General features: G+C 38.7%; 1 protein-coding gene across 8 annotated transcripts in view; it reads left to right on the forward strand.

Moving 5' to 3' along the window:
- The window catches only part of NSMCE2 (NSE2 (MMS21) homolog, SMC5-SMC6 complex SUMO ligase), a 60,921-nt gene extending 47,519 nt beyond the window's left edge, over positions 1 to 13,402 (forward strand). For all 8 annotated transcript variants that reach the window (XM_027726958.2, XM_027726967.2, XM_027726960.2 and 5 more), the window contains one exon: positions 13,190 to 13,402. In XM_027726958.2, the coding sequence (XP_027582759.1) occupies positions 13,190 to 13,378 (189 nt within the window). In that variant the 3' untranslated portion in view covers positions 13,379 to 13,402. The remainder of the gene's footprint in view (positions 1 to 13,189) is intronic.
- The last annotated feature ends 421 nt before the right edge of the window (positions 13,403 to 13,823 follow it).

Below are 13,823 nucleotides of genomic sequence, written 5' to 3' on the forward strand. Positions count from 1 at the left end.
GTGCAACAATTTGCATCTTTACTGCAAGTTTATTTTTTATTATTTTATTATTTTATTTATTATTTTTGTTCATCTAGTTGTCTGCAACAAAGTAGGGAGTTACAATGGTGCCAACAGACCAAACAGAGATGCAAAGGATTTTAGCAGGGCTGACATATTAAATAGCAGACATAAAGACATAACATATTGTTAAAATGTATTTACTGCTAAAGGAGGAAACCATGCTAATATACTAATTAGCATCATCTTGAGAAACTGATAATTATCTCTACAGGATTTCATGAGTCTGCATCCATTTGATTTGTCCTAATTCAGGGCCTTGTCATCCTCATCTGCAATCTCTTGCCCAGATGGAGCATGGAAATCGACACAAGCGTTCCTAATATGCAAATAGAGATCTGCAGTTCCACTTCAAAGTGGCAGCTTCTGAAGTGGGAGTTTTAATTATTCCATTTAGAGTTAGTGACTCTGCAGAAAAGGGTTTTTTTCTTCTACCAGTGAGTTGGGTGTTCTTTTTTTTTCCGGATTTGTTACCCAACTTTGCAGTAGGCATGTGTTATTCTGTCATGTGAACAATGAAGTGTTTGATTAGTTAATGATCCATTTGTTTACTGATTGTAATCCATAACTTCCTCAGGGAGTTGTTTGTCCTGTTCTTCTTGGGTTCTTTTGCATGTAGTATTTTATATAACAAGATGAGATCCCTCATTGCTTGTCACTGGATTCTGTCATGAGCTTGACAAACAAGGTCATATATTAACTGTCCTATATTTTCTTCACTGAAGGGGTGGGTAAACATTGGAATGGACTGCCCAGGGAAGTGATGGAATCACCATCCCTGGAAGTGTTCAAGAAACGACTGGATGTGGCACTTAGTGCTATGGTTTAGTTGACAAGGTGATGTTCAGTCAAAGGTTGGACTCGATGATCTTGGAGGTCTTTTCCAGCCTTAATAATTCTATGATGGGAATTGATAATAGTTAAACTGCAGGAACTGGCCAAAATAGAAAGTGATCAGCTGAGATGTAGCTGAAGTTTCATCTGATTGTGAATAACTACAGAGTAGAATCAAGTCAAATATTTTGCTGTCACAGGTACTCATAGAGAAGATCCCTGGTGAAGTGTTAGATGCAATTACAAGGTTTAGTTGCTCACAGTGAGTTACACTGTTCCACTTCCGATGATGTATTTTCACTTTATAATGAGGTGACCATAAGGAGGTCACCGACAGTGAGGAAACTGTGCAGCAGTAGCAGTCTCAGGGAAATATATTCCTGGGTACCAGAGGGTGCACTTGGGAGAGAAAGCACTATAAGACCGCGTGAAGAGGTCAGTGTAACCTGCTGTTCCTGTGAGACTGCTGACCCCTGCATGGAGAGGAGGCAGTCTGCGTCTGCATCTGCTCCCTAAATCCTTTACCAGTGACTCAGCAGTTGTTTGGTGAGAATGTAATATATAAAAGGAAGAATGGAGGCATCCCATAATTAGGGCTAGTAATAAGAGAGGAATCAGTTTAGCATGTGATATATAGTGAGTCAGAGAAATGAAGGAAAGCGAGTTTGATAGTTATAAGGAAAGTGCAGTACTAAAAAGTTGTGATGAATGGTGATGAGATGAGCTTCAAGAGAAGCTAAAAAAGGGAAAGCAAAGTAATATGAGAAAGAGGAAGGACGAGTTCAAAACCTAAATATACGAATTCAACTCGATGATCCTTGTGGGTCCCTTCCAACTCAGCATATTCTGTGATTCTGTGAAATTCAGGAAGATGTAGGGAGAAGTTCGAATGGCAGGGGAGGTGTGATCAAAAGAGTTGGCTGGCATAGGGTTTATGCTAGCAGGCTGAAAGAATCTGGGGAGACAAATGTTATAGCGCTGCAGAAACTGAGGAATAAGAAAAAAATTTATTGAGTTTATAAAAAGCAGAAAGGAAATACTTGCAGGCATAGAATGATTAGAAGAAAATTACTTCTTTTTTATGATTTTAAATCTTACAGTTAATGACAGTTTTTAATCACAGACAACATAAAATTTCTAGGATAGTCAGCCAGCATAATGAGAACGTTTTTGATATAAAAAATAATGCACTGATTTTTTTCCAGCATTATATCCTAACTCGTATTGGTTTGGCTTCCTATGTGAGTTCTTAGAGAGACAAATCAGATTTCTACTTTTAATACCTTTTCTTGTCAGTCAAATCAATATCAAGTGTATTTAAATTTTAGACTAAGCTTTTTGATTTATTTTTCTTTTACAAACAGTGTTTCAACAGTATATGTGAAGACTACTCCATTTAGGAATTGTTCTGGTTCATGCTCCTGTGTTTCCTGTTGCCATGCAGACTCTCAGGTAGAACGGTCTCCTTCAGTCTTGTAATTGCAGTTGAGGACTCTCATTTTTCCTGTTTCTTCTTACCTTGCTGTCACATTTTGAAGACATGTGTAAATTAATACTGCAGTCGCACAGTCTCATTTACAGAAATTCGTATTTTAAATATTAACTATTTAAAAATTGTTTTAAATCAAAGTTGGATTTTAATTACTTCCAACAACAAAATCAAGAGCTTATGTGTAATGGGGGAGTCTATACAGGTTGGAGAGTTGGAACATGGTTTCATTTTTAGTCATAATTTTATACCTGGATCGATAATTTACATTTAGCTTTTAAAAAAAGTCATTGTGTATCAATTACAAGAGAGTTGCAAAACAAATATCTCTGAATTTTTAAAGACTCTTCTTCTGTACCTTCTATGCTAGAGCCAGCTACCAGATTGCATCCGGTGTCCACTTCACAGTTAGGTATTGCTACTGCTACTATTGTGTTTAATTACAGCTTATTATATTCACAGTTCTTCAGGTTTCCTTTATTGTGGAGAGTATGAAGCAAGACAGTTTTGAGCTACGATGTGGATGTTCATGTAATGACCTATAATAAAAAAGCTGTTCAGGATTTGTCAAAATCCTGAGGACCCAGTTTTATGAGACTCTGTTTAAAAGGGATACGCTGAAATCAGGAATTTGGGCTCAGTCATGCAGGACACACAGCTGGCACAGAAACAAACAGTTGTGAAAGCATTTGTGGGCATTATAATAAAGGAAAATGGTTTAAAACAAGGATTTTGAAGAAGGATTTAAAGATACATTCCCAAATGTTTATGAGGAGCTTTCCCACAACAGGAAGACCAGGAGAGAGAAAGTGCAAATACGTTTGTTTTGAAAATCAAACAGGTAGAGTGACAGAGACTGGCATCATCAGTTATCTGATGGCAAGAACCAGCCTCTTGATGCTGTGATAGATAACATGAAAGGTGTGGATAGACTCCAAGGATTTTGGGAGGTCAGTGGGAAGGATGCGTAGAGTGGTAATATAAACAAGACTAAACCAGACTATTACACAGCGCTTGTTGCCTTTGCAATAATTGGTAACTGTAGAGGAACAGCAACTTAATCTATCATACTGGTAGCAAAGGCTAGGTTAAAAGGCTAATTTTCTGATCCAGTTCTTTTTCTGAGGCTTCGTTGAAACTGCATTACTAACAAAGATGGGACCTATAAGCAAAGAGGAGGAAAAGAATTGCAGTTGAAAATATCCTTCTCTATTAAATGATATACTGCTTGCAGGGAACCTCTAAAAACTAGGGAATTTGGATATCCTGTGACAAGCATGTAGCAAAAAGAGTATGTTATCATTCCAGAGTGTGCTGTGCAAGAGAAAATAATCACTTGTGCATGTACTAAGAAAGCCAAGACAAGGGAAGATGTGGAAACTGTCAGCCAGAACTGGTAAATCAAGAAGGATAAGACTGGAAGTAAGACCTGGGATTTAGTGGCTAATAACTCTATTGAGGGCAGTCCCAATAGGAAGCTGGATAAGTAAACATCACTAATAATGATTGAAGAATGTGATAAAGTAGAAAGGCTCAAGGGAGAAACTTGTCCCTGCGCATTTACAGTTAAGTGCAAAATAAAAGACAGTTCTGCTGCAGGGCACAGACTGTTCTGTCATACAAGTGAGGTGTTTTGTACCCAGTGAGTATAAGTAAGGTAGGTATTACCAATTTGTAAGGAAATTGGGGGGCTTACTGCAGTTGCACTGGCTTGGTGTTTTGTTTTTGTTTGTTTTGCTTAGTGCAGCTCTGAACTATCCCTGAATTCACTGTTCTGTGTTAGAGGTGGAGCTGACCCTGATGGAAGTATTACCATCTTGATCTAGATATTAATATGAATACATGAATTTAGTGAGTCTAGGCTGCAAATGTCATTCAGGATTTATGTTTTTCAACTGATGTCAATTCAAATGAAGCATGAGTCTGTACTTAAGGTATCTTATTGCTGTTTCCCCAAAGTGTAGAGGTTACGTTTAGTCTTAATGAAAAATGATGATATGACTCACATTGCTGTTTTGGAGAGTATGAAGAAGAAATGCTGTCAGTGCTGAAGAACTTTTTGAGGATAAGAATTTCATCAGATGAGTGAAAAAAAAATTCAGGAGGAGTAAAAATTGAAAAAGTCTGCTTGACTTTTACTGCAGTTATACACAAGGAATATGGAAAACATGCCTCTGGAAAATCAGCTGATTTTAACAATAATTGTTGCATACAGGTCTTCAAAGGATAAGTCACACTTTATACAGGAATCAGCTTCACAGCTAAATCATCAGTGTCTTGTAGGAGCTGAAAATAACACTGAATTGTACTTGTTTTAGGATTTAGCCCTTTCTTTTCATACTGTAGAAAACATGGGGTTTAGTGATCTCAGTCAAATAAGCAGAACCATACAAGAGTAAACAGGTTGTTAATCTGAAATCACCTTAGGGCCTTCTTCTGCTCCCACTGAAATCAATGTCTAAATTCCCATCAGTTTGAGTGGGATATTAAAGAAAGAAAAAAAAGCTCTAATATCCATGTTAATGTATTTGCTAAATATGTGAATTAATCAGCAGCTTGGTAAACTGGTTCAACAGCCTGATGCATTTGCTGAATCAACCTTGCTAAAACAGATGCACCATCTGCCTCACAGTTTCTAACATGCTGTTAAAACAAAGCCACGTTTTTATAAAAATAAAGTTATAAGTTATTTTTGCTGTTATAAGCCTTCATCTGTGCTCAGGCAAAACTGCTTGGAACAAGATGCTGTGTATCTCTAGTGCACAAAAATTAACTTGCATATAAACTCTGTTTGTGGCAGAACTTTTAAATACAAGGAAAAGAAGATATGCTTGCTTCTTCACCGTGTGTTGAACCATATTTTTTAGATGTTTTCATAAATATCTCCCAAATACTGTAGAATTTTTTGCTTTGTCGTATTCATACTTCATATGTTGGAAAAAACTACAGAAAAACAAAGTGAAGACAGACTTCTGTTTGGTTGAAATAATTAACAAAATTCAATCCAACCCTTACAGCAAACCACAGGCTTTCAGAAATGCTAAAGGATTAAGCTTCTAAATATCCATGAACTTTCTTCACTTTGGTACTTTGGGAAAACCTCACCTTTAATCCTCACCTTTACTGCTGTTTTTGTGAGCCAGTTTTACATCATTGGTAGCAGGTAGTTTTAATACTGGTATTTCAGTAAGATCCCCTTTTGTTGCTTGTTTTTACCTCTTTGCACTTTGCAAAGCACTGCACAAGGGGTCTTGAAGAGAAACAAAAAGACCATAGTCGGTACCAGGGGAAAATACAAACGGGGTGGCTTTTTTCTGTTAAACTGTGTGCAGGGTAAAGCATTTTGCTTGAGGTGAAACTTCTAACACATGGGAACCCCAAGAAACGCTGGTCAGGCTGTAAACTTTGCATTTGCACGCAGGCAATTTTGTTTCTTCACCTGGTGCTTATTTACATTAATCCCACTCTCTATATATGGTTCCTTTCTAAGCAGGAGAAAGAAAGCAACCAGGGTGGGCCAAAGTCCATTTCTGGCCTTAACAAAATGACTGTGGTGTGCCAGGAGTTGTGAGGAATTTGTTTAGATATACCCCAGTATACCTGGAAGCCGTGTGTGTCCCTCAGTGCTTACTTTCTTTATGGACGTTTAATGTGTCTAGCTGTGTTTAACGTAGGGAAAGGAAGCTGTGGAAGGTACTAGCAGGTTCATTATGGGGGGCACCCTACCTACAGCCACGTTATTGATGTGCTGTTTTGGAACTGCAGCAACCCTGCCTCACCTTTAGACTGTTACTCTGGCAGGGTTCTGGGATATTTTAAACTTGCTGACAGTGATTTTCTGTTGTGCTGGCCCAGTTTAATAGGCAGTATGTGTCATACGTGTGGGTCAGCCCTTATAACTCTGCCTCTTGGTATTTCACAATTGTCTGCGAAGGTGTTGCTCAAGCGGAGTCCCAGCCCTGCAGCCACCATGTGCAGAGGTGTTGACTCTCCTGAATCAGATGTGGGCCCTTAGGCAATCCCTGCTGCAGCAGAGTTGTGTTCAAACTGCTGCAGCTCCTGCTGCTAAGTGATGATACCCTTTTTGACTGCCCCTGCAAATGTTTCCAAGAGCGGTGTTTTATTTGTGCATCAGCAAATGATCTGATATTTGCTAAGGGTTTGAATCCAGCCATTGAAGAATAATAAATGACTGTTTAGGTTGAGCTGAAATTTTGCAGCCTGATTCAGTTACAGTGGTGACTCACTTCGAGTTGGTTCTCACATGATTCACAAAGTGTATGGGTGACTCAACCCACAAATTTACTTAGCTCTCATGTTATTTTCCCTCTCAGTGAAAAAAAAATTGGTTATAATAAATAATCACAGCAAACTTTGACTTACCCTGAGGTAAAATAAATATGTGTGTTGAAAGGCTGCATATTTGTAATAATAAATTATTTAGTGAGGTAAGGATGAAATAATAGGATGTAGGAATTGTTAAACAAGAAAGAAATGTGACATGCATTTTTGTTTGCTTTTGTTGCATAGCAGATATAAATAAAGGAAGAATAGTTACTTTATCTATGATAGAGATGCTCAGAGAGGCTGTTTTGTCAGTGCCCATGCTTATTGTTTTAGCCAGCCAATTCTTGGTATTTGTTCTCTGAAATAAGCAATTTTAGATATGTCCACATGTGGGTCAGGTATTTTAAAGTGAAGTCAACTCAGAAAATGTGAGATTCCTAGAATCTGAACTGGGTCTTTTTAGGATGCCTTAGGCTGACCACCCCTCTCTGAGAGATCTTGACTGAGTTCCTTTACAATATCCCAATTCACAGAGATAAGAAATTCTGTCCCAACAGGAGCTGTAAGACAGTAAGTTTTTCTTCAAAAGATGCAGAGGCACATGGCTATAGTGTAAATACAGTTCAAATTACTATGAGTTTAGAGTTAGGTGGAAACATCAGCAACTAATTTTTTGGGTTGTCCCAAAAGGCTATAAATATCTAGGTAACTACATACCTCTGAGCTTCTCAGCACTGAGTGACTAATCACCCTCCCTTTCATAAATGAACAACAAAGAATCTGGAAAATGAAGAAATTCTGCCATGTCAGCTGACTTGGTCTTTTTAAAGTTCATGAGCAAGCAGGAATGTTTCTTTACCTTACAAATGTCAGTATTATCCATAAATTAAACTCTAAAAGTCCATATTTTGTAGGGATTAAATTACAGGGACAAATAATGCATGGTGCAAATTCTGAATTCTTTGAAAAGATAGTTCTTTTGCAGGTTGTATCACTGGTTTGAGGAAACCTCAACAGGATTCAGGTAGGGCAAAAAATTTCTGAGAAATTTCTCTTGGATGGCACTGGCAAACTCCCAAATACCAGGCTACATTAGTGATCGCCCTGAGAAAGGGTACCTAGGAACAGTGACAGGATTAAAAATACGCAGCTAAAGGGCTTCTGTGCTAGAGAGAGAAGAATGAAAAGACTAAAAAATAACCATGGAGTGTCACATGCTGAACCACTGCAATGCAAAGGCCAGGGGAGCATTTCTGTGGCAGGCAGAACGCCGCTCTTTTATCACAAAGTTTGCCAAGCAGCCACAAGTTGTTTCAGGCTCTTTATAGAGAGTGAACGAAATGCACATGTTAATTTGAACTTTCCCTTAGCTAAAGGAGAAGGTAAAAGGTTGGCTTTGTGCTCAAAGCACAGAACTGGGATTTATTTATTTTTGGTTCTGCCAGTCTCCTTCTGCAACCTGAGGCCAAGTTATTCATCTCTTAATGCTGCAGTCTCCCCATTTGAAAAATAAATGGTACGTCACAATGGGTGTTTAAGGCTAAATTCTTTAATGTTTGTGAAGTGTTTTGGGACTGGGCAGGACAGTTTTTAAATGCTGCAGTGCTACATGCAGAGTTATGCTAATTCGTGCCTTTTTAGACACTGATCCCTTACTGTATGTAGACTAATACCGCAAACTGGTCCAGTTTTAGTCTGTGGTACCTTTGGCCTTACTGGTTCTGAGGTTGGTCTGGGACAGAATAATTTATTTCTGATTTGGTGGTTACAGTAATTGATGAAATAAAAATTCCCCAGACTGTCCCTTGGAATACCCTGAGTTAACTGTTCCCTTAGGCTGTACAAGCTGACCTTTCAAAAAGCCTGATTTTTGGAGGCATAGTCTTTACAGTTTTTGCATGGAATAGGTATACTCCCAGTGGAAGAATCTACAAGAAAAAAGCTTATCCCTACAGACAAATACTGGCAGAAGCCAAAGACCTGCCATGAAGTGGCTCATTTCATAAGCATTGCCCATCAAACACAGACACCCCTTTGCACATATCACTGTGACCAGGTGGTGTGACATGTGGCCATGAACAAATAAATGTTTTGATAGGTAAACCTCAGCTATGTTTTTCTAAACAATTTTTTTAGTGTTTCTAAATGTGTTTTCCTATCACGACTGTAGATAGATCATGTATGGAATATCATTAATTATCGTGTATAACATGTCTGTTCTCCTATTGCTGATCTCCCATGTAAATACCCTTGTGGTTCTTTGCTGGTATGTCACAGCAGATGCTTTTGCTTTTTCTATTGCTGTAAACAAGCTGTTGTGACTGATACTTCTTTTCACCATATGTCCTGAACACTCCCAGTTCATCGTCACATGTAATTTCCAGGATGCCTTGTAGGGTGTGTATGCCTCCACCCGATTTCAAAATCAATGTAGCTCTCCATGGATTGACTAATGACTGCAAGGTGTAACTTACCATGCTGGTTTTGGCTGACAGTGCTGCTAAACGAACAGTTGTTTGCTTAACATGTCTTTCATGGTTCCCATGTGAAGTAACTTTTTCTGAGAAATTCAACATGCCTTCAGGTCTCCTGATAAGCATTTATCTGGCATGCTGTTGAGACCAAAAAGGAGCGTGACCCCAGCTTGTTGCCCTGAATACTGATAGTTTTGCCCTGTTCCTTAGCCATGTCGTATGTTTGTATTGTCCTCATACATTTTGTTATGCTGATCTCATCATTCCTACATCCATCAAGCATCTGTAGAGTAGGAGTGGGTGGGTGGCGAGAACTAAGAAAACTGTGATGTACCTGTAAGGGTGTTGTGCTGATGCAGTGTATAAGATGTTGTAATTCTGTCCCACTGTGAGGATCTAGGACTGATGGCACATTTTCTTACATTTGTTTTCCCAAATGTTATGTTGTTGTTTTAGGCCATTCTCAACGCTCTTCATAGAATAGGATATGCAGCACCAAAGAGGAATTGCTTGTGCACAGCAAACATATTTACTTGTTATTATAATGGGTGGACATGCCTTGTTATTCACCTGTGATGTGTTGACCTTCCAGAAGGTCTTCCTGGCATTTCAGTAATAGCATATGTGATGGTACAGTATTGAGTGTGGTCAGGAATGGTGTCTCTACTAATCATTTTAATGAAAGCAGTCATGTGGAGGTGAACAGAAACTGAATTTAAATAGTAAACATGAAAGAAGTTCAACTACAGGAAAGGGCATTCTTTTAACATTTCTCTCATCTGACTCTTTAGGTTTCTGAGCTTTTCTTTAGGTTGTCTGAGCTTTTGCCATATGTGTTGCTGGACTGTCCTCACAATATGATGTATTGCTGTTGGGACTATAGCTGGTGGGAAAGACTTTTTTCCTCTTGATAGCTGGTGAAATTGTTCATGTTGCCTGTAGCAAAGAGCATGCTAGCTCTTACTTTGATTGATCTGTGGCGGCACGCTGTGCGATTATAGTTTATGTAGGTAAGGGAGGGTTTTATATGAGCGTTTTCTTGAGGTTGGTACAGATGTCTATATGTAAATTTCTGTAGCTCCACAGTGGAACAGACAAAGCTGCATATCATAGAATCATGGAATCAGAGAGTATCCTGAACTAGAAGGGACCCACAAACATCATTGAGTCCAGCTCCTGGCCCTGCACAAGACAAGCCCAAGAATCACACCATGTGCCTGAGAGCGTTGCCCAAACACTTCTTGAACTCAGACAGGCTTGGTGCTGCAGGGAGCCTGTTCTAGTGCCCGGCCAGCCTCTACATGGAGAACCTTTTCCTAATATCCAGCCTAAATATCCCCTGACACAGCTTCATGCCATTCCCTCGGGTCTTATTCCTGATCACCAGGGAGCAGAGAGCGGTGCCTGCCTTTCTGCTTCCCCCTGTGAGGAAGCTGCTAACTGCAGTGAGGTCTCCCCTCAGTCTTCTCTGTGCTGAATAAACAAAGTGACCTCAGCCACTCCACATATGGCTTCTCTAGACTGTTGACCATCTTCATGGCCCTCCTTTTGGTGCTTTTTAATAGATCTATATCTTTCTTACGTTGTGGCACCCAAAACTGCACACAGGCCTTGAGGTGGGGCCTCACCAGTGCAGAGTGGTGTAATGCAGCTTCTCAGACATATGTTGGTTTTGCTAGCATAACACTAGAAGTTACAGTTGCTGCCTTTTTTCTGCTCATATTCTGGAAATTGGAGTAGAGAGCACCACTGTTTGAACTAGCCTTGGCTGTGCCCTTCTTTTCACCTTTCACTCTGAGGGTATGATTGAAGATGGTATGTTGATGCATACCTGCACTCAAATCTTCCATGAGCCAAGAAAAAGATAAAAAGAGCCTGATGTAACTATGTCAATGTGTAACGTGGTGCCTGTGGAGAAGAAAAGGTTATTGACATTGTCTTTGCTACCAATAGATGCCTATGATGAATGTCCACATAATTTCTTTTACTCTTTGTGTCCGTATCAGCAACTTAGAAGCACTGCAGGGTCTCTTTTAGTATACACAGCTGGATCTTCCGTATGGGATCTGGCCATAGTGCTCTCATTCATGATGAGGGCAGATCTTAGTGGTGGATTGTTATTTGTCTATGCTTGTGAATGTGTCTACATGTTATTTTTATGTTAAAGAGAAAATGTTGGAATGTCGGTAAAAACAACCTGATGTTGCAGAGTATGTGGTCCAGATCAAATCATTCTTTTATAATGTCTTGCATTTTAAATGTATTTTGATTTAGTAACTGTTTTCTTGTGCTTGTTTATACCTGAAGGCCAAGTATCTCCTCCAGCTGAGTACTGAACAGTTCTGGTTGAGTTTGTGACAGGCCCTCTGTTGCAGCAGTTTGCTGTGATGCTGACACAGGCAACTCATTCGAGTTTGTACAATTGTCCCCACTGCACTGGACACAGGATATTCTGTTTTCCTTTGCTCGTTTTGTCAGATTTCATAGGATAAGGACTCTATGCTACTTCTTGGCTTTATGCAGCAGTCTGAGCATCTCTAATGATTTTAGTCTTTCATAGTCACTGAGCTCCTTTGGTACCAAGGTATTCCCATTCACAGTTGGATGTTGTGGTTGGTGATCTTTTATCTCCAGGTGCCTTTGAAAACTTTGCATGCTATCATCTGGCAGTGCATATTTTTTTCTTATTTTTCTTCTTGCCACAACTTGTATCTGCCTAAAGAAAATGTGCCAAACTGGCTCTACTCCTGGAAGAAGTAATAGTTTTATGGATTGCTTTGTTTTGATTAAGGGAAAGTAAAGTTTTCTTGTAGCATTTTATATATCTACAGAGTTCATTTTTACATCAACATTTATTATTCCTTTGGCTCCTGAAATAAGATATATTCTGTAGGATTTCCAAGGTCTCTGTAAACTTTCAAAGCTGTAAACGATTTGATGAAGTGGACTGTTTTTTTCTCAGTAGCCTCTTTTCCTGTCTTTCACAGTGAATAGTAGCATGGTCTGGTAAGGGGCAGAATTTAATGTGTGTGGTAGGGGACGAGTGGCTCAGCAGAAATGGTGCTTACCTCCTGTTTTTTCAGTTTGTCCTGTTTTGTCATAATTTTGAGATAGAAATGGCCTTTGTCTGGTTCTGAAGATGCTTAGCATTAAGGCTTTGACAGATGTCCACCCTTCTTTCCAACTTTGTGCTATTGCTGGCCATCATTGTACAGCACAGTCCACATTACCTGTAATCCAGTACTTTTGAAGACCTGTCAAAGGTATAGTCCCCTGGAATTTAATGTTGGCTTGAGAAACAGAAGGGAAAACCCCAATTACTGTCTTTAGGGGGTTCCCAAAGTGCTTTTTGCAGTTTTAGAATATCTTAATATTGCCTATGTGATGACCTCCCTTTTATTTCTAGGTATTTATTCTTCAGATCAATCTAGATGTAATTGCTGCAAACAAGTACTTTTCAAGAAACTGTATTTTTGCCTGCCTGTGTGGCATAATGCTTCTTGTTCACACAGCACAAATAAATTGGGGTACTTTCCTTTCACATTAGCCTATGTATTGCTTTTGCTGGAGTTATCACACTGATCATGCATGTAGATTATAAGCTTCTGTAAAGCTGACTCCAAAATCGTGAGAGAGTGGAGGTTTTAAGAAAACTCTTGATGTTATTTCTGCTTTTTAATCATCTCTCATTCTGGACAGAGTTGTATTCATTGTTTTCATGCATGCTGTGTCATGCTGGTTGTTGTTAACATGTTTACTTTCACTACTCAGGGAAGTAAATTTGACTGCAAGGTTCGGTTTTCCCTAATGTTAGCATGAGAAATACCCAGAAACTGAGTTAAAATGATACTGAGTAGTTAATCTCTACATTTCATAGTTACTTTTACTGAAATGAATAATTACCTGGAGGTTACAGCTTCAGAGCAGGAAGCCTAACTGTAGTCAAAAGAAACTGAGATTATGCTAATGAATTTTTGCTTTATGTCCTTTGCTTTGTATTAAAATGTGTCATAATGAATAACATTCTGTTTCTTGTTCCTTACAGGTAAAACGAGAAAAACCAGAAATTATACCAGATTTAGAAAACTTGGTGCAAGAAAAATTAACTACAATTGAGAATAAGAACAGTGATTCAGATTTGAAAAGCAATGAAAAATACATGTATTTTATGGATCAGCTTAAAGAAATGAAAAAACAATGTAAGTCTGATTTAAAAAAAAAAAAGATTCTTTGAGTACTAACTAGTAAGATGTGACTAACTGCCCTAAAATATAGAATTACCAATTATGGCTTAAACTGGTGTGTGTGTTCTTACTTAAAAACTTATTTAAATTGTTATCTGTGTAGAAAAAAGACCAGTGTAATTACTTTGGTAGTTTTATTTAGACTCCCACAGTTTCTGCTGTGTTTGAATACAAATATCATGAAAATCCCATTTTTTTTTGGTAAGGTGGGCTTTGTCATTTGAAGACCTTTTGCATTTATTTTCTTAATTGATAGGATCTTCTAAAAAGATTAGGTAAGCTGTTTTCATTTGTCGCTTAAACAAATTGCTCCTGTTTCACAACTTAGGATGTGTTGCAACTCTTAAGAAGACCTTTGCTTTAATCGTAGAACTATATTGTTGGAAAATGCTTACTGTATGTGTTCTCAGGTTTACAGCTTCGTGCACGCACCAG

The sequence above is a fragment of the Pipra filicauda genome, unplaced genomic scaffold (genome assembly GCF_003945595.2).
Source record: "Pipra filicauda isolate LSUMZ 115617 unplaced genomic scaffold, ASM394559v2 scaffold25_size4600443_pilon, whole genome shotgun sequence".
In the NCBI taxonomy this organism is placed as follows: Eukaryota; Metazoa; Chordata; class Aves; order Passeriformes; family Pipridae; genus Pipra; species Pipra filicauda.